An 18,132-nucleotide genomic window follows, 5' to 3' on the forward strand; every position below is an offset into this window, starting at 1 on the left:
CTGGGGCTCGATGGGGTAGTGGTAGAACTGCAGGTTGCACACCATGGACAGCACGTAGCCGCCCAGGCTGCGCAGGCACTGCCGCAGCAGGAACAGCCCGTCCGCCATCCCCGCCAGCTTCAGGTGCTCCTCGGCCTCCGAGCGCGCGATGCTGCCGTAGTAGAAGGGCAGGTGGGCGGCGGCGTCCGGCATCTCCCCGCCCGTACTCGCCGCGATGGCTCACGCGCTGCTGGGGCTCAGCCTGGAAGGGAAGATTCGTCCCTGAGGCATCGTTTTGTAAAATGGTTTAGTTGGGGTTCAGACTTTCCTGTCTAGAGGTTCTCCCGCTGGCTCTCTGTGGGGTCGTTTCAAACATCACAGCATCCCACATCCCGCTATCCCGCCCTAACTGGAGCTGGAAAGGGTAAATAAAAATCCACCTGATCTTGATTTAAAGATCCCAAGCTCCAGAGAATCCACTCAATCTTGATTTATAGACCCCAAGGAATAGAGAATGCACCCGATCTCCATTTCAAGATCCCAAGCAATAGAGAATGCCACAGATCCTACAGAGAGTTCCTCCAGTGCTTGATTACCTTCACTATTAAAAATGTGCTCCTTAAATCCATCTCAATGTGTTCAGCCTTGACTTCCTACCATTTTCTCTCCATCCAAGTTCACTGGGGCTGGAAAGTGCAAATAAAAATCCATCCCATCTTGATTTAAAGATCCCAAGCGATAGAGAATGCACTGAATCCTACAGTGAATTCCTCCAGTGGTTAATTACCTTCACTATTAAAAATGTGCTCCTTACATCTAGAAGTTCCTCTACTGATTATCTGTGTATTCCAAACATCACAGCATCCCACGGTGATTCCTCCATCCCACCCTGACTGAGCTGGAAAGTGTAAATAAAAATCCATCCAATCTTGATTTGAAGATCCCAAGCTATAGAGAATCCACATGATCTTGATTTATAGATCCCAAGGAATAGAGAATCCACCTGATCCTGATTTAAAGATCATAAGCAATAGAGAATTGCCCAAATGCTACAGTAAATTCCTCCAGTGGTTAATTACCTTCTCCATTAAAAATGTGCTCCTTAAATCCATCCTGACATTTTTAGCCTTGACTTCCTACCATTTTCTCTCCAGCCCTGTTCACAATCAAAGGAAATTCTTTGGCCTCTCTGAATAAATGAGTTTTGCCATGGAGCTCTAGGAGGCCAAAACCTTAAATGCATTAAGAGTAAAACACGAAGTGGATATGAAATGTCTAAAACAACATTTAGATAAACAACTGCACCAAGCACAGTGGAAGGAGAGAAACCCAAGTGCTTCTGGGCAGACATCAACCATCAGTCAGCGACAACAAGAAGAAACCTTCCTTGAATTGTTTTTTAGACAATCTATGGAATTTTTCCCCACAATACCTGGCTCTGGCTGGTTCCTGATGCTCTGATCCCGTTGGCAGAGAGGGCCCTTTGTTGACCAAGTCCCTGCAGAGCCCCTGGTGCCGAAGAGCTTTAGGGCTTGTGTCTGTACAGGGCTCGTATCACTATCTTGAATCATCTAAAATCCCACCCAGAGGGTGATGACGGAGCCCAATTTGCTGTAATCAATGGAAAAATTATCGTAACCAAAGGGTCTCATTTGTTCCCCGGAGCCTGAACTTTGGGGCTGCTCCTTCGCAGATGATGACCCCAAAAAGATCAGAGAGATTTTCTCCATCTGCACCTCCTGCAAATGCGTCACTCATGTGAGGAGTGAAGAAAATATCAGATTTTGGGGCAGCATGCTGGGTATTTGCCCTGATTCTTCCCAATCTGACTCTCATTTCTGGACATGGTGGGAGAAGTCACTTCCCCATGGGCCGAGCCCACTGCTGTGGCCTCTGCTCCCAGGCAGTGGCCAGAGCTGTGCCTGGGCATGTGGCCAAGCTCTGCCCTGGTGGTCAGCCCTGCCCTGGCTCATCCCAGCCAGGTTCACCCTTCTCAGCAGCACAGGGCTGCCTCCTGCCATCCCCTGGGATCACTGGAGCTGAGAAGGGCTTGGCTGGATCTCTGTGCTGGACAGGCTCAGGAGGAGCTGTTCTGCCCTGTGCACCCTGCCCTGCTCAGCCCTCAGCAGCAAAGGCCTGCCAGGAGCTGGATTTATGGCAACCAGAGCCTCCTCTACCAAGTTGCTGTCCCCATGAAGGCCCAAAGTGGCCCTGACGAGAACAGGAAGGGAGAGCAGAGAGGAGGCGTCTCAGCCGAGGCAGGAAACCACAACAGGAAGCGTCAGTGGTTCACAGTCAGCGTGAGGGACCAGCAGAAACCGTCCCAGGCACAGCTCAGATCAGCCCAAATTGTGAAGACCCTGTCACCAAATTCACCAAATGGAGCAAAGTGGGGTCTTGGCAGAGCTGCCAGCCTGGAACATGGAGGTGAAGGGAACACGAATGGGAACATCCTGAGGCTCAAACCCAAACTGGGGTTGGTGCTTGGGACCAAAGCAAAGCATCCTAATCCCCTGATGCCTCCAGTCATCAAAGCCCAGACTGGTTCCCAGAGCTGGGTTCAGCTCCTGAGACCAGCTCGCTGCCAGCTCTGCCCAACCTCAGCCTGCTCCCAGGGGAGGGAAAAATCCCAGGAGAATGGGCTGAAGGAGGTGAGCAGTGAGGATGGCAGCTCTTGGGTTTAGCTGCAATCAGGTTCATGAGTCACGTTCATGAGGAAGAGGAAATGCTGAGTGCGCAGGGGGAGGTCGACGGCCTCCTCCGTGAGCTGCTGCTTTCCCCTGGGATAAACAGCCATGAGATCTGCACCCAAACCTGCTGAGTCCCTCCTCGGGAAAGTCCAGGAGCAGAACATCACAGAGAATGGAACACCTTTGTCAGTGGCTCAGCCAGGTGAAAATGAGAGGGCAGAAGTCATTGATGAGATCCGAGCCCTCACAGAATTTCCAGCTGCCCACACACGGTGCTCTGTTATAAACAGGATGTTTTACCTCTCCAAACACGGAGCTGGCAGTGAAGAAACCCTCTCAGAGATAGGAGAGGGACCCCGGGCTCAGAGGTTGGGTCAGGCCGTGCCACCCAAGCCTTGCTGCCATAGATGAACCCTGGTGGGAAATTACTGTGCTGAGAAAAACCTTCCCGGTCCCCAGACACAAGGGGAAGCCACCCGCTGAAGCCTGAGAGCAGATCTGAACAGGGAGATTTATAATCCCTCTAAAGCTCTTACTTTTAAATATTTGTCCTGCTGTCCTGGCTGGTTTTACTGCCCACACACCAGCTCAGGGTCTCCTCTAATTCCTCTTCCAAACTCCCTCTCTGTTCCTTGGCACCACCTCTGAGTGGACCTGAGCAACCCTGAGCGACCTCAACAAACTTCCTTCAACTTTGTTCTCCCACGCTCTCAGATGCAGCCAGGAATGAGAACCAATTCCACGGACCAACACCTGAAAGAACCTGTGCAAGGGACCCTCCACCATTATTCATTTCCATTGACAGGAATTAAATCATTAATTGAATAATTAAGCTCATTTTTCCAGCTTAATCTGTGTTCCGTGGGCTGCAGGTGCTGGGTGTTCCCTTGGGTTTGGGTGCTCCCACAGGCTGGGCACGGGGAGCAGGGCTGGAAGCCCAGGGCTCCTCTGGTGATGGCCACGTTGGCAAGTTGGTGTCATGAAGTGAAGATGCACCCAAAAAACAACTCCCACGTGAAATCAGTCTGGTCTGTGCCCCAAGACACAGGAAAGGCAGGCAGGAAGCCCTGGAGATACCACTCAGATCTATTTATAGCTGGCCACTCGTTTTCACTCAGATCAGACGACAACCAACAGGAACTGGTTTGATTTTATAATTTCCCAGAACAGCACTTGGTGCAAATCTGGGCTGGGGGGTTGTACTGGTGAAACTGGAGTCAGCGCTGGCAAGGTTCAGCATCCTGTTAGGACCATGTTTTGGGTCTCCTTGTCCTGGCAGCAATGATCCCACACAGCAAAAATAATCCCTGATAACACAGTCCGGGTTTGGGATTGCTCTGGGGTCATTCCTGGTGGACAGGGGATGGAGCAGTTTTGGGATTGCCCATCCTGCAGCAGCACCACAGGGGGAGGCAGAGGGTGGCTGTGGGGCACCAGCTCTGTCCTGAGCTCCCCCGGTCTCTGCTGCCTCCTTGTCCCCTCCTGATGTGACATGGCCACAAAGCTGCTTCTCATGGTGCAGTGCCTGGGCCCACCTGCATTTAATGCCAGATAAATGCACTTGGTTCAGGGCTGTTTGCTCCAGAGGGGATGGGCACGGCCAGGGACCCTCTGCCTGGCCCTCACCTCTTCCCTGCATTTCATTCTCTTGTTCCTGATTTATGGGTGAAGATAAGAAAGGTTGGATAATTCCTGCAGTGTCCAAGTTGCCTTTCCAGGTCGTTCATCCCAGGACTAGCTGGGACTGTGCAAGAGGAGGAACTGAGGACCTGATTCCTGGAGGATTCCTGGGGTTGCTGTTTTTTTTTTAATCTTAAATAACAGAAAACTTGCAATAATTTTGACTTAACTCGCAATAACTTTGATTCAATGCAGCGTTCCTTAGTTCAAAGAAAAACCTGAAAAACTTCGCTTTGCTTTGACCTGGCTGCATTCTTCTAATTACTAATGTTTAATTATTTGTGCACTCCGTGGCAGCTCTTCCCAAGATTTAGGAGCACTCACATTCCTGGAGCTGCTGTTCTGACCTCCCTGCTGGCTGCTCATTAAGCCCGAGCTGCTCAGCTCTTGATTAACACTTGAGCTGTGTGGGAGTGGGAGTTTGTGAGAGCGGAGCCCGTTTGTGTTTGTGTCACAGACACGGCTTTGTGTGCAGATAACGATCTGCTCTCCTGCTCAGGGAGCCTCACTGACTCACAGCTGCCTGAAATGGGTGAATTTACAGTAAATCTGCAGGAAAACCTCCCTGACTCCCACCAAGGACCTGGTCTGCTCTTGCTGGCGCTGAACCAAGTCCTCAGTGCCCCAGCGCTGCCTGTTGCAGAAATGCTCCATAAAAAAATCACCGAGGATGGAAAAGACCTCCAAGCTGGAGTCCAACCTTCGACCCAACACCATCCTGTCCCCTAAACCCCAGCACTGAGTGCCACATTCAGTTGTTTCTTGAACACCTCCAAAGTGTTCCACCACTTCCCAGGGCAGCCCGTTCCAGTGCTGGACACCCTTTTCCATGAAGAAATCCTTCCTGATGTCCTGCTCCCGCTCTGAAGTGAAATATGGGAGCCATTTGGCCCCAGGGACAATCCCCAGGCCTTTTCAGAAGGAAAAATGTTGAATTCCACAACACTTGCAAGGCCCACGGAGGGACCTGGTGATGTGTGAGGGCTCCTGACAGTGGCAGGACCAGGGAAAAGATGGTCCTGGGGAGTTCAGTGCCCTCTACCCCCTTTTAAATCCCTTCCAGAGACCTCGTGCCACCCCCATCCCAGTGTTAGCAGAGATCCAAAACTGAGGGGATGGTTCTGCTCAAGTGCTTGTGAGTCTCAGAGAAAAGGAGGCTTGGGGGGGACCTTCTCCCTTCTACAAGTCCCTGACAGGAGGGTGGAGCCAGGTGGGGTCAGTCATTTCTCCCAGGTAAAATGATGGGACGAGAGGAAACAGCCTCAGCTGTGCCAGGGAGGCTCAGACTGAATATTAGGAGCAGGGTTAAAAAGCCCTGGCACAGCTGCCCAGGGCAGTGGTGGAGTCCCCACCCCTGGAGGGATTTAAAAGGTGTGGCACTTGGGGACAGGGTTAGTGGTGGCTTTCCCAGTGCTGGGTTTACCCTTGGATTAAAGGACCTTAAAGGCCTTTCCCAGCCTCAGCAATGCTGTGATTCAGCCCCACGAGTGCTGGACCCAGCCCGTGCTGACCCACTCAGGGGTGACCGCTTTGCTGTCACTTCCCAGCCAGGAGCTGAGCTGTACAGGCTGCCCTGGCACCCTCAGCTCGGTTAAACATCGATTCCCACGAGTCAGTGCTCGTGGTGGCTCTTGGAGGGGTCACACTGCTCACAGAGCCCTTCCTGACACTCTGTCACCTCTGCCTCGTGTCACCTCTGCTCCCACCTCCCAGATCCTCCCTCCTGCTCTGCTCTGACCCGGCCACTCGGACTCTGCCCCGGCTGAGCGGCAGGAGCGGGTGCAGCAGAGCGTGGGAAATCCACGCCAGGCGGGTTCGGTTTGGTGTCCCCAGATGGCACCGGAGGCCTGGGCTCCTTCAGGTGCTGCTGGGGATTGTTTCTCTCAGGGTGATTTGCTCCGGGAGCAGGGGAGGGGAGGGGGCTGCGCAGGGACACGGCCACCTGCACTGGGGCTGCTGCTGAGGACAGCTCTGTGCCCGCTTCAGGCTGCCTTTCTCTAACAGCTGGCACTACCAGAAAGCAGTTTTTTGGTTCCCAGAAAGCAGCTTTTTGGTGTCACCCTGCTTCCTCTGCGTTTTCCCAGCTGCCTCAGGTGCCTCCCCACAAAGACTGGGGCGGGAATTTCTGTGGGGCCACGGCCACCAGAGGAGGTCACACAGGCAGAGAGCAGCCGAAGCACAGCGAGGACACGGCACCAAGAGGTCTCTGGAAGGTGCAGGTGCTGTGTGAATCCTTCTGGATGGGCACAGGCTCTATTCCTATTCCCATGTGCTCGTGTCTGTGGGGTCCCACTGCTCTTTCTAGCAGAGAAAGAACCTGTCTCTGATGAAACTGGGTTGTCTGGGTGTTCTCTGAGTGGGAATATGGATGGAAAGGCACATCCAGGCATGGGGGTCTCTGTTCTCCTTGGCACAGGGCAGTTCCTGGGTGACTTTGCACTGGGCCACAGAGCCGGCTCCAGTTCTGCCACCTCTTGCAGGAGTTGAACCAAAATTCTCAGCCCCTTCCCTAAAAAAAAGGGTATCAGTTCCTTATCTCCTCTGAAAAGATCCCTGGACATTTATTTATCCCAGGTAGGAGCCTGGCAGCTCCTGATAGATGAGAACTTAAAGAACAATATTTTTTCCTAAAGAAGAATATTTTTCCCAAAATTCTGCAATGACAGGCAAAGAAAATTGAACCGAGTGTGTTTCTTTGTCCCAACTCCAGCTGACATCAATATTTCAGGACCACCAAGAGGTGCAGACAGGCACGAGTGCCCCCATCCCTGTGTCCTGCAGAGGGAAGAGCTCTGCCAGAGGCTTCAGGGGCTGGCTCAGAGCAGGGACAGAAGCCCTCAGAGCTGCCCCTGGAAGTGGTTTGTAGAAGCATCTTCTCCCAAGCCAGATGTCCCTGGTGAGCAGCTTCCCTCTGGAGCAGGAGGGCGCTGGGCCCGGGCTGGCACTGCTGGGACACTTGTGTGTAAAACCAGGTCCCTGTGCTGTCCTCAGGCTGCCCTGTGGATTCAGCTGGGCAGGCTGTGGACACACCCTGCTGAGCCTTTGTGGAGCCCCTGGAAGCGCTCCTGGCTCCAGAGCCATTGGTCCTGAACGGTTTTTAATGAGGGGCTGTGGCACAGAATTAAACACAACCCCCCCTGTTTCCTGCCTGGCATCCCCCATGCTCCTGGGGGCTGAGAACTCTGCCTCTCAACAGATCGTGCCAGGAGCTTTGTTCTGGGGCTGGGGGAGCCCAGAGCTCATCCCTGCCACCAAAGTGTTGACAACAAATGGAGAGGAGTCAGAAATCCAGCAGATCCTCTGGCTTTGGGATTGAGCAGGAGCCAAGGACAGGAAACTGCAGCAGTTTGTGCACAAGTTGGAGGAGAAGGGCTCTGATTTTTTTCCTTTGCTTCTCCCTGGCCTCCCTGCATCACCTTTTGCTGAAATGACAACTGACAGACAACCTCAAGGGCCTGGAAATTGACCCCTGCCAGCACAGAGGGTTTGGGGAGTGTCAGACTGCAGGAAGGTTAAACGAGATATTTACGTGAGGGACTGAGGAGGAGCTTGTGGCTGAGCCCGTTCCTCGGCTACTTTACTACTTGCTTACTCCTCCAAGTAGCACAGCCCTCACCAGGGTGTAGGAAAGGTGACACAGAGGGCTTTGAGAGCACTGGAAACAAATTCATCCTGGCCTGCACTGGTTTGGGCCCTCCTGAAGGTGCCGAGCAGGTTCAGAGCTGCCCTGAGCAGCGGGCCCTGCTCACCCCTGCCCCGCTCCCTGCTCCAGGTGCCGGAGGGGCTCAGGGCTCGATTTCCAACCACAAGTGGCAGTGGCTTTGGGCCATGAACAGCTGCGCTCTCGCCTCGCCGCTGCCGTTTGAAAATAAAGGCACCACGCGCGTGAAGCGATCGGCGTGGCTGGGCTTCCGTCCTTCAGGGATTCTGCCTCCACTGAGCTCTGAGGGGGAATGGTTGTTGTGTCTCCCTGACACCTCCCTGCTGAGCACAGGCTCTGCTCTGCCTCTGCATGGTGGCTGCTGCCAGACACGGATGGTTCTGTCCAATCTCTCCTCCCTTCTCCTCTGCCTGCTTCCCAAGGTGGATTTTTAAGGCGTTCTCATTCGGGGCAGCATCTCTGTGCAGATGTGGCATTTTGTACATTTCTGGTTCAAAGTTCTCCTCTAGAGCCACCCCTGCAGCTCTGCAAGTCCCTCCTGGAGAGGAGAATTGAAACAGGGAACCACAGAACCATGGAATGGTTTGGGTTGGGAAGGACCATAAATCCCATCCCATCCCACCCCTGCCATGGGCAGGGACACCTTCCACTGTCCCAGAGTGCTCCAAGCCCCGTCCAGCCTGGCCTTGGGCACTGCCAGGGATCCAGGGGCAGCCCCAGCTGCTCGGGCACCCTGTGCCAGGGCCTCAGCACCCTCTGAGTAAGGAATTTCTCCCCATTATCCACCCCAAACCCAGCAGTTGCCACCCAAACCAGCACTGAGCTTGTTGTGCTGCTGCTCTGTCGGTGCCACGTGTTGGTCACCTCTGCTTGGACAACACCAAGGCTTCCCTGAGCCCTGAGCGGCCCCAGAACTGCCCATGGCCACTGGACAGGGGGTTCTGCCTGGGGCAGTGCCAGGTGGAAGTTCCAGCTCCCCCAGACCACTGTGGTCTCTGAACATCTGCAGCAGATGTTGGAGCTGCTCCATCCTTCCCTTCCAGTGGGGCACGGCAGCTCCTGCGCTCCAGGAGTGCCTGGAGCAGGGACACAGCCTTCTGTAGCCCTGCTGGAGGGGCTTTGGGCAGGTTAGGAATGTAGAAATACAGAAATGTGCAGCTCTGGAGTTGGCTGAGACACCAAAGCAGCTTCTCTGTGCTTGCAGTGCCGGGGGCTCTGCTGGCTGTGAGTCACGGGGCTTCTCAATCTTTGAAAGCCCAGGTGAGGGGGCCACCAGGAGCTCCCAGCACCACAAAATGAATGTGTTGGGTTCCTTTTTATAGTCAGAATATTCCTGTGGGCACAGAGGGTGAAAGCTGCTGCCAGGGGGGGAAGAGCTGGAGGAGCCCTGGGTGCTCTCACTGCTCCTCAGACACAGCAAGAGGAGTTCAGTCTACACAGACCAGACCTGAACGTCCCCTGCAGTTTAAAAATGAAAGAATAAAATAAACACCAGCCCTGGGGCTCAGTCCCATGTTCCCAGCACTGTGGTGAGGTTGAAATGAGTTCTTTTGGGAGGGTGATTTGAGCCTCAAAGTGTTGGAAACGTGACAAATTCAGGAGAGAGCAGTGAAAGAGATGAAGGGCCTGGCTGGGCTGATTGATGGGCTCAGCCCTGGGGGATGGGGATGAACATTAATTGTTGGCCAAGAGCGATGGGGGAACATCTGAGAGTGAAGGAGAAGCATCTGAGGAGCACAAGTTTCTTTCAGAGAGGAAAAACTGGTTTGGATGTGCTGATAAAGATGATAAAGGGATAAAGCAGAAGAAATTAATGAGTGGAAAGGAAGTCTGGGTACCAAGAAACATTTCCAAGCAAGAAGATTCATCAGGATGTGGGACAGGGGGAGAGTGGAAGTCCCATTGCCAGCCAGGGGATCAGGGAATGGGAACAATCCTCCCCGGGCAGGAAGGACCTGGGATGAGCTCACAGGACTTTCCCATGTCTAATTCCTGCAATCCTGAGTTCCACTGGGGAAAATCCTACTTCCAGTGTTTTTCTGGGCCCAATGTGATTTCCAGTTCCATCAGTCTTTTGTGGAAAACTGGAAAACACCGAACACAGAGGGATTTTGCTCGTGCTGGTGACATTTTCAGTGGCGTTTTTGTGTGAAAGGAGAGTGGAGCCCTCCCCGTGCACAGCAGTAAATATTCTCTGGCACTTTTTTATAACTCAGTCATCAGGACCGAGGTGAAAAAAAAAACCTCATTCTGCACGGTCTGGTGAGTTCCTGGTGTTTGTCCTTCCTGTGCTCTCAAGGGGAGGTTGCACTGACCAATACCTGCCCGTGCTCAGGCTGTTCTCACATGGGCAAAATCCACCTCTCCCTTCACTTTTCCACCCAGCAGAAAAAACTCTGAGGTGACCTTGCAGCTGAACATCCCATGGCAAGCAAAACCCAGCATTTCCCTCTTGGATGGGACACTAGAAGGAGCAGGGGAGAGTTAATGCTGCCCCACAGAAAACCTTTGGGGCCCTCATGTTGTGCTCCCCCACCCCAGCTGGACCTGGGGGACAGCAAGAACCCACGGACATGAATTTCCAGGGAGAACACTGTGGTCAGAGGAATGGGGATTGATGCTGGAGATCCCTCTAAGCTGTGGGGGATGTTCCTGGCAGTGTTTTGGGGCACTGAGAGCAGAGTTCTTATTTCCCCCACAGCCACTTCACAGAGCCAGCAGCTTTTATTCAGCACTTCCAGCAGAGCCGGGGTGAAAATCCCTCCACATCCCAGGGAATGCAGGACCCTGGCAGCTGAGCAGGGCCTGTCCTGCCCTACTTGGGCCCAGCTGAGTTCCCAGAAGGGCCTGGAGCTGTTTAACCCCTGTGATTTGATTTTGGGGAGGCACAGACAGCCCCGAGCACCCTTGAGCGTTCCTCCCGTCCCTCTGGCATCCCTTGCCCCGTTCCACTGTGGCTGTGGGGCTTTTCTCCACACTCTCGTCTGCCTCTGCATCCAAATGATGTTCCTCGGGGCAGGATTTGCTGGATGCTTTCCCAGCTCAGCCACAGCTCTGGAGTCTGTGCCCAGTCTGCCCAGTTTGGCTCTGGCAGGACCCTCTTCCATCCCTCCCCCTCTGGCCTGGAGGTGACCACGACAACAGGACCTTGCTACAGAAACTGGGAGATGCTTTTCCACCGGTTTGTGGACACGTGCTCAGTCTCACACTCCTCCCCAGGGCTGCATTAATGAAACAAAGCTCTGGCTGGGATATTTTATTTCTGCTGGGCACTCCCACCTCTGCCTCCGGAGTCCTGTGTGTGAAAGATCAGAACCCAGATAAAAACGGAGGGGTGAACCGTACATGGACGTGCTCACGAGCAATCTACTGGATCTGCACAAACGTCTGACAGGAAAAGTCATGGTTTTCACTGAAAAACCCAGCACTTTCCACGTGTGCTGCAGATCTCAACAACAGGTTCGGCTGTGATCTGCTTTCCAGGGTGCTCAGTGCTGCCTGCACCTTTCCAAAATCGAGTTATAAGGGTTCACTCTGCTTCAGAGAGCAACACTGGGAGTTTTATAGTGAGACAGAAAGCAGGAGAGCCAAACCCCTGAATACTCTGTTCTTCCCTGGCCCACCAGAGTTACTGCAGAGGCTCAGCTGAGGAATTGTTTAGAAGCTTTCCAGAGGCACAAATTGGTTGGTTTTGTAAGAGACTTTTAGGGTTTAAAACACTCAGCCCCTGGGGGTTTTTTGAGCCAAAATAAGAGGGAATCTGAGAAAAACGTGGCTGTGTTGGGCATCTTGGAGGCAGAAGGATTTTCTGTGGGATCTGAGCTCAGGGTTGGAGTCAATCACTGAGAGATGCTGGGGCTGGGGTCTCTTCCAGCTCAGGCTCTGCCTGTCTTTGCTGTCCAGTTAATTCCTGACAGGCAGAAACATCTCTGAAGTGCTGGGAGAGAGCGACTGGTTTGGGTGAAATTGTCACAAAAGAAGGTTTGAGGCTTCACGTATTTTCTGCAGGTGCTGGAGTGCTCCTGGTGTAGTTGGTGGATCAAACAACCCCAGAAATGGTGCTTTGGCTGCTCAGGGATTTCTGCTTCGCAGTTTTCTCATCCAGTGCTGCCCAACCCAGCCCCGGGCAGAATCCAGAGAGTCCCACTCACTCCATCCCACCCACTCCAAGCCCTTGCCAAAGCTCCAGGTGGGTGAACTGGGAGGCTCAAGGTTCTGCTTTGGGATTTAACTCTTGCAGCAGAGGATTTTCTGAGCATCCCAGAATATCCTGAGCTGGAAGGGACCCTCAGGGATCATCCAGTCCAGCCCCTGGCCCTGCACAGACACCCCAACAACCCCAGCCTGGGCGTCCCTGAGAGCGCTGTCCAAACGCTCCTGCAGCTCTGGCAGCCTCGGGGCCGGGCCCATTCCCTGGGGAGCCTGGGCAGTGCCCAGCAGCCTCGGGGGGAAGAACCTTTCCCTGAGCTCCATGCCCAGCCCTGACCCAGCTCCAGCCGTTCCCTGGATGTGTCCAGGAAAGATTTAAAATTGCTCCTGTCTGCTCTGGGAGCTCAGAGCTCCCACCTGCAACACCTGGAGGGATTCTCCCAAAAGCATTTCCCTGTTCCCTGTCCCTTCCAAGGCTTGAGCCCAGGTTTTGTCCAGGGTGAGGAGAGCTTTGCTCCTTGCAGAGGTGCTGCTGCTGCTCTGCCCTTGTGCCACATCAGTTCTGGATTTCGGGGTGGCTGAGGGGTGACATTGATGATCCCTGTCCTGAGGGTGAGGATGATGAGGGAGGTAGAGGAGCTCCCAGCAATGGGCTGGAGTTTTCCCAGGTAAAACACTCGTGTTTGCACTGTTCTGCCCCCAGGAAGGACATTCCAGCTCTAGGAATCTGGGATCTGGGGCTGTGAAGGAACAATCCCTTGGTCACCTTTACACCTCCTCTTGTACAGCCAGCGAGGCTCAGAACTGAAGTTCTTGTGCTGTTCTAAAATCCTGTGCGATTTTCAGAAAAATCTGGCATTACCTGAAGCCTCTTACCCCATTCCTTGTGCCAGAGCCCTAAATCTGTCTGAGTTCTGAACTCCCTGCAGGAATTTTGTGTTGTCTCGTTCCCTCAGGGGCATCCAGGAGGTGAAGTGGTTGCTTTGCTGTGAACTTTGGGCTCATTCAGAATAAAGAGAATAAAATAAAAGAATAAAACTACTGTGGGTGTCTCCCAAGGTTCAGGTGACAAGCCCTGCATAAAGTTTCAAATTTTTCAGCATTTATCCTGCAGGGTTTGGGTGCATCTGTCCCTGCTGAAGGAATTCTGTCACTGAGGGACTCCTGGATCCTGCTGGAAGCCAAAGAATGGCTGGAGAGGCTTCAGTTCTATGATTTATCAAAGCAGGGCTTGGCCAAGCTTGGCTTGAACTGGGAGATGCTGGGATGGTGAACCCCAGGGGTCAGGAGCAATCTGAGGTCCTGCTTCTGCTGCAAATGTCACGTTAGGTTGGGAATTGAGGTCCCCACATTCCCCCTTTGGTTCTTGCTGCTCCCAGGGCAGTGGGGGATGGCTCCTGGATTGCCCAGGGAATGTTTGATGCCCCAGGAAACACTTTCCCAGCTCTGTGGAGAAGAGCCAGGGCAATGGAAACCTGGACTGATGGAGCCTGCACTGGAATCTCCTGGCTGGAAGGTCAGAAAGGGGAAAATTAAAACAGAAAGTTTCAGAGCAGGGATGTTTATTGAGCATCAGATGCTCTGGTTGGAGTTTTAAAAGAGGAAAGATGAACCTAAGGCTGAAATCCAACCTGCCACAAGGAAGGGAATTCTGCAGGATCCAGCTGAGAGCCCAAAATCCCACGTGTGGAATGTCCTGGTGGTGGGTGATGCTCTGGAAGGGTCTCCAGGGAGTGGGAGCTCAGACTTTGCCTGAGCAGTGCCGGAACTTTATTTCAAAGCAGAGAGAGAGCGTTGCTTTCTTCGTCTGTGTTCTGGGGATTAAACAGGAATCCTGGCTGGGCAGGACTACAGGGTGGCCAGAGGAAATTCCCAAAGAGGAAATTCTGAAGAGGGAAATGAAGACAGCTGGGAAGTGAGAGGGGTGCACATGAGCTCCTGTGCTGCAAGAAGCGCTCCTCTCTGCGGGGTCAGGACATCCCTGCACGCGAGCGCTGATTTGCCAGGGGCAGTGGGAATCTGCTCCCACATTCCCTGAGTGTGGCAATGCTCCCCTCACTGGCAGCTTGGCATCCCTATTTTCCAAGTAGAAAGCTGAGGCAGAGGGAAATGAAAGGGTCAGATCTGGCCAGGGCATTGTGTTTGTTTTTAATTACGATGGCAAAGGGGTTTTGTTCCAGTGATTTGGGTGGGATGTGGGCAAATGGAGTTATCTCAGGCTGGTTCGTGTTCTACCCTCTGTGCCTCCCTCACTGAGGCTGGAATTTGATGCCTGGCTCTGTTTGGAGTTTGTGGGAGCTGCCCATGTCCCCCATGGGATCTGTTCCATGTGCTGGGCTCTCTCTGCTGTGCCTGTTCAATCCCACACCCAGCAGAGCCTTTCCTGGTGCCTCTGGGATACTACAAGGCTAAATCAGCACATAATATCTTTCAATATCTTTCAATATCTTTCAATATCTTTCAATATTATTCATTATATTATATTAACTGTATTTATTTTATCTATGTCTATGCTTTAGGATGTACTTAAAGCCTGTATTATGTTACCCAAGCATTAAACATTGGGGGTGTTCACCTGGAGAAGGCTCCAGAGAGACCTCAGAGCCCCTTGCAGGGCCTAAAGGGGCTCCAGGAGAGCTGCAGAGGGACTGGGGACAAGGCATGGAGGGCCAGGAGCCAGGGAATGGCTTCCCAGTGCCAGAGGGCAGGGCTGGATGGGATCTTGGGAAGGAATTGTTCCCTGGGAGGGTGGGCAGGCCCTGGCACAGGGTGCCCAGAGCAGCTGGGGCTGCCCCTGGATCCCTGGCAGTGCCCAAGGCCAGGCTGGACATTGGGGCTGGGAGCAGCCTGGGACAGTGGGAGGTGTCCCTGCCCATGGCAGGGGTGGCACTGGATGGGATTTAAGGTCCCTCTCAACCCAAACCATTCTGGGATTCCATGGCTTTAATTCCCAACCCATCCATTTGCTGTAACCACCTAATCCTCCCTCTGAGTCCACAGAAATTCCTGGGAAATCAAGCACTAAACAAAATGTGTGAGGCCTTCAATCACCTGGGAACAATTATTTGAACTTTTGAGTATTTCCAACCCTCCAGAATTTCCCGCTTTGCCCCACAAAGAGCCGCTCCCTGCTCCTTTCTCTTCCCAGCCACGTTACCCAACTCAACCCCAAATATCAGAGGTGAAAGAAATCCTTTCATTGCCACCCTTTGCCTTCAGCCTCTCTATTTTTGTGACTCCAGTCCCACCTGCTCAGGGTTTGGGTGAGGAAAAGCTCGGCTTAACTGACACATCTTTGTCCTTCCTGACCTTTGCAGCTCAAGCTCTGTGCCTGGTTGAGTGGGTTTGCATCACGGATGGAAGCTGGGCATTGCCAGGATTTCTGCTTTTTGTGGAGCTGGGTGCTTTACAGAGAGACTATGGCATCGTCCTGGTTATCTGAGAGTTTCCAGGAAAGCCTCTTTCCTAAGTTCTTAATGGGAATTAACTTTTAAAGTTTTATATTTATACGTGTAAACTCGAAATCCTGCCATGGCATCCCCCACATTTCTTTAGGAAACCCCATTCCTGGCAGCATAAGCAAATTTTCCAGAGAATTGGGTCCCTCTTCTCAGGAGGGAAAAGGAGGATGAGGGATTGAAAACAACAGAATCATAAATAAATAAATCAGGAAGCACAGCCCCACAGATCCGTCTGCTCACCCCCTGCCAGCGAGGAGCCTGATCCCTTCTCCAGTTCTTCCCTGGGATGGGCTTTCCTGGTGTCCCTGTGGGGTTTATTCCCAGTCTAATAGATAGCAAAGGTTTTCTGAGGTTCAAACCCACCTTTCCCTTGTCCCAGGTTATTCCCTAACACCCCAGACTGTGTTTGGGCTGATTTGGAGCTGTGCCTGTTTTCACCGAGTAGCAGCAGAGGAGATGCCAAAGAAATCCAAGGAAATAAAAGTGACTTTGCCTCTGGATTTTGGTTTGTTGTTAGGATGGCCAGCAGCAAATCCCTGAAGTGCTCCGGAGTGTTTGGAGCATTATCCAGCAGGGGCCAGGTATCCTAAATCCTCCCACATTGCCACCGAGACCCTAAACCTTCCCACACTGCCACCGAGATCCTAAACCTTCCCACACTGCCACCAAGATCCTAAACCTTCCCATATTGCCACCAAGATCCTAAACCTTTCCACGGTGCCTCTGAGGCTCGCAGGAAGTTTAAAGAGAAGCTTCCAGAGTTCTGATGCCATGTCCAGAGGCAAAGGGACGGGGATGGCTGGCCAAGAGTGTTGGACCACGAGCCATCATCCCCTCATCTTCTGACCCGTCTAAACCCCCTCAGCTTCCAAAAGGACGTGATGCCCCCAACTCAAGTCCGTTTTTTTCCAGTGGAGTGATCAGTGGGAAGAGAAAGGTCACGTGAGGAATTAATCTGGAATCTTAACACCAACATTTCACGGGATCCTCCCTCCGAACCCCCTGGTGCTGCAGAAAGGCACCGGGCAGGGAGCAGAGCAGCCATGACAGAACCGCCACCCAAGACACCAGCAGCGATCAAAAAGTGCCTCTTACCTGCTCTGCTGAGGAACACAGCGGCTTCAGGGGCTCCCCTACAGCAGCTGGGAAGCAGGAAAGGAAAAAAGAGGGAAAATAATCTCTGTTGAGTGAGGGTTGTGCCGATTTTGGGAAAGAAGAGGCCGCAGCATCCAGTGAGAGCTCCGGCATTCGCAAACCACCTCTAGCTGGGTTTCTCTGAAATGTGACCCTATTTCCTTGTTTCACAGGAAAGGAAAGGAGATCAAACAAAAGCTGTGCTGCTCTGAGGAGTGAAAGAGCTCTGAGATCTTCCCCGTGCCAGGGCAGGGGTCTGCTGTGGAAGAGAACAGATCAGAGGGAGGTGGTGAGGAGCTGTTGTTGTTTAAATGAATGTTTTAGGGGGAGACATTGCTTGGGGAGCAAAGTTCTCTTCTTGAGCAGCTCCAACCAAGCAGATGTTGGTGGGAAGGGAATCTCTGTGCATGAGGGTCTTTGCCACAGGATCACAGAATCAGCTGGGCTGGAAAAGCCCTCTGAGATCATCGAGTCCAAGCTGTGGCACATCCCCACCTTGTCCCCAGCCCAGAGCACAGAGTGCCACTTCCAGGCCTTCCTTGGGCACCTTCAGGGATGGGCACTCCAAACCTCCCTGGGCAGCCCCTGCCACGGCCTGACCACCCTTTCCATGGATTCCTCCTGATGTCCACCCTGAGCCTCCCCTGGCACAGCTTGGGGCCATTTCCTCCATCCTGTCCCCGTTCCCTGGGAGCAGAGCCCGCCCCCCCCCCGGCTGCCCGCTCCTGTCAGAGCCGTTATCACACCAGGCTGTGCCTCTTGGAAATCATGGAGGAGTAAGGAAAACTGAATTTCTTTGGATTTTCCACATCCAAGCCAGGAGCTACTGAGAAAGGCCCTCTGTGAAGGCCTACTTGGGAGCTCTGATGGACCAGAGCTGGCTCAGGAACCCAAGAAGCCTCTCATGGCCTGGTTCTCCTCCCTATTTCAGTGATCAGCTCTTTGTAGTGCCAGAGTGGCCAGAATGTTGTCAGCTGGGCTGGGGACCTTCCATCTCCAGTGCCACCACTGACAGCTGGGCTGGGAACCATCCAGCTTTGGTCCCACCACTGTCAGCTGGGCTGGGGACCGTCCAGCTCCAGTGCCACCAAAGGGTGTTTATGTTTTGCAGGGTTTCCAGCTGCTCCTCAGGGCCAGGTCTCCCTTTCCAGAAGGAAAAATCCCCGTGTTTCATCCCCATCTCGCTGCCACCTGTCCTGGAACTGATGGGTACAGGGACAAGGGCCAGCCTTGGAGAAAGGCTGCGGCACCACAGAATCATGGAATGCTTTGGGTTGGAAAGGAACCTTAAAGCCCATCTTGTTCCAACCCCCTGCCATGGGGCAGGGACATATCCCACCGGATCAGGATGCTCCAACCTGGCCATGACTCATTCATG

At 53.2% G+C, this 18,132-nt stretch overlaps 1 protein-coding gene across 1 annotated transcript in view; it reads right to left on the reverse strand.

The window, feature by feature from the left end:
* LOC103622100 (tyrosine-protein kinase ZAP-70) overlaps positions 1-18,132 on the reverse strand; it is a 33,502-nt gene that overhangs the window by 14,622 nt on the left and 748 nt on the right. The window contains exons 2-3 of the mRNA XM_017743889.1: positions 16,716-16,762; positions 22-241 (exon numbers count right to left, since the gene is read on the reverse strand). Coding sequence (XP_017599378.1) covers positions 22-192 — 171 coding nt within the window. The 5' untranslated portion in view covers positions 193-241; positions 16,716-16,762. The remainder of the gene's footprint in view (positions 1-21; positions 242-16,715; positions 16,763-18,132) is intronic.

The sequence above is a fragment of the Corvus brachyrhynchos genome, unplaced genomic scaffold (assembly GCF_000691975.1).
Source record: "Corvus brachyrhynchos isolate BGI_N302 unplaced genomic scaffold, ASM69197v1 scaffold219, whole genome shotgun sequence".
NCBI classification, from domain to species: Eukaryota; Metazoa; Chordata; class Aves; order Passeriformes; family Corvidae; genus Corvus; species Corvus brachyrhynchos.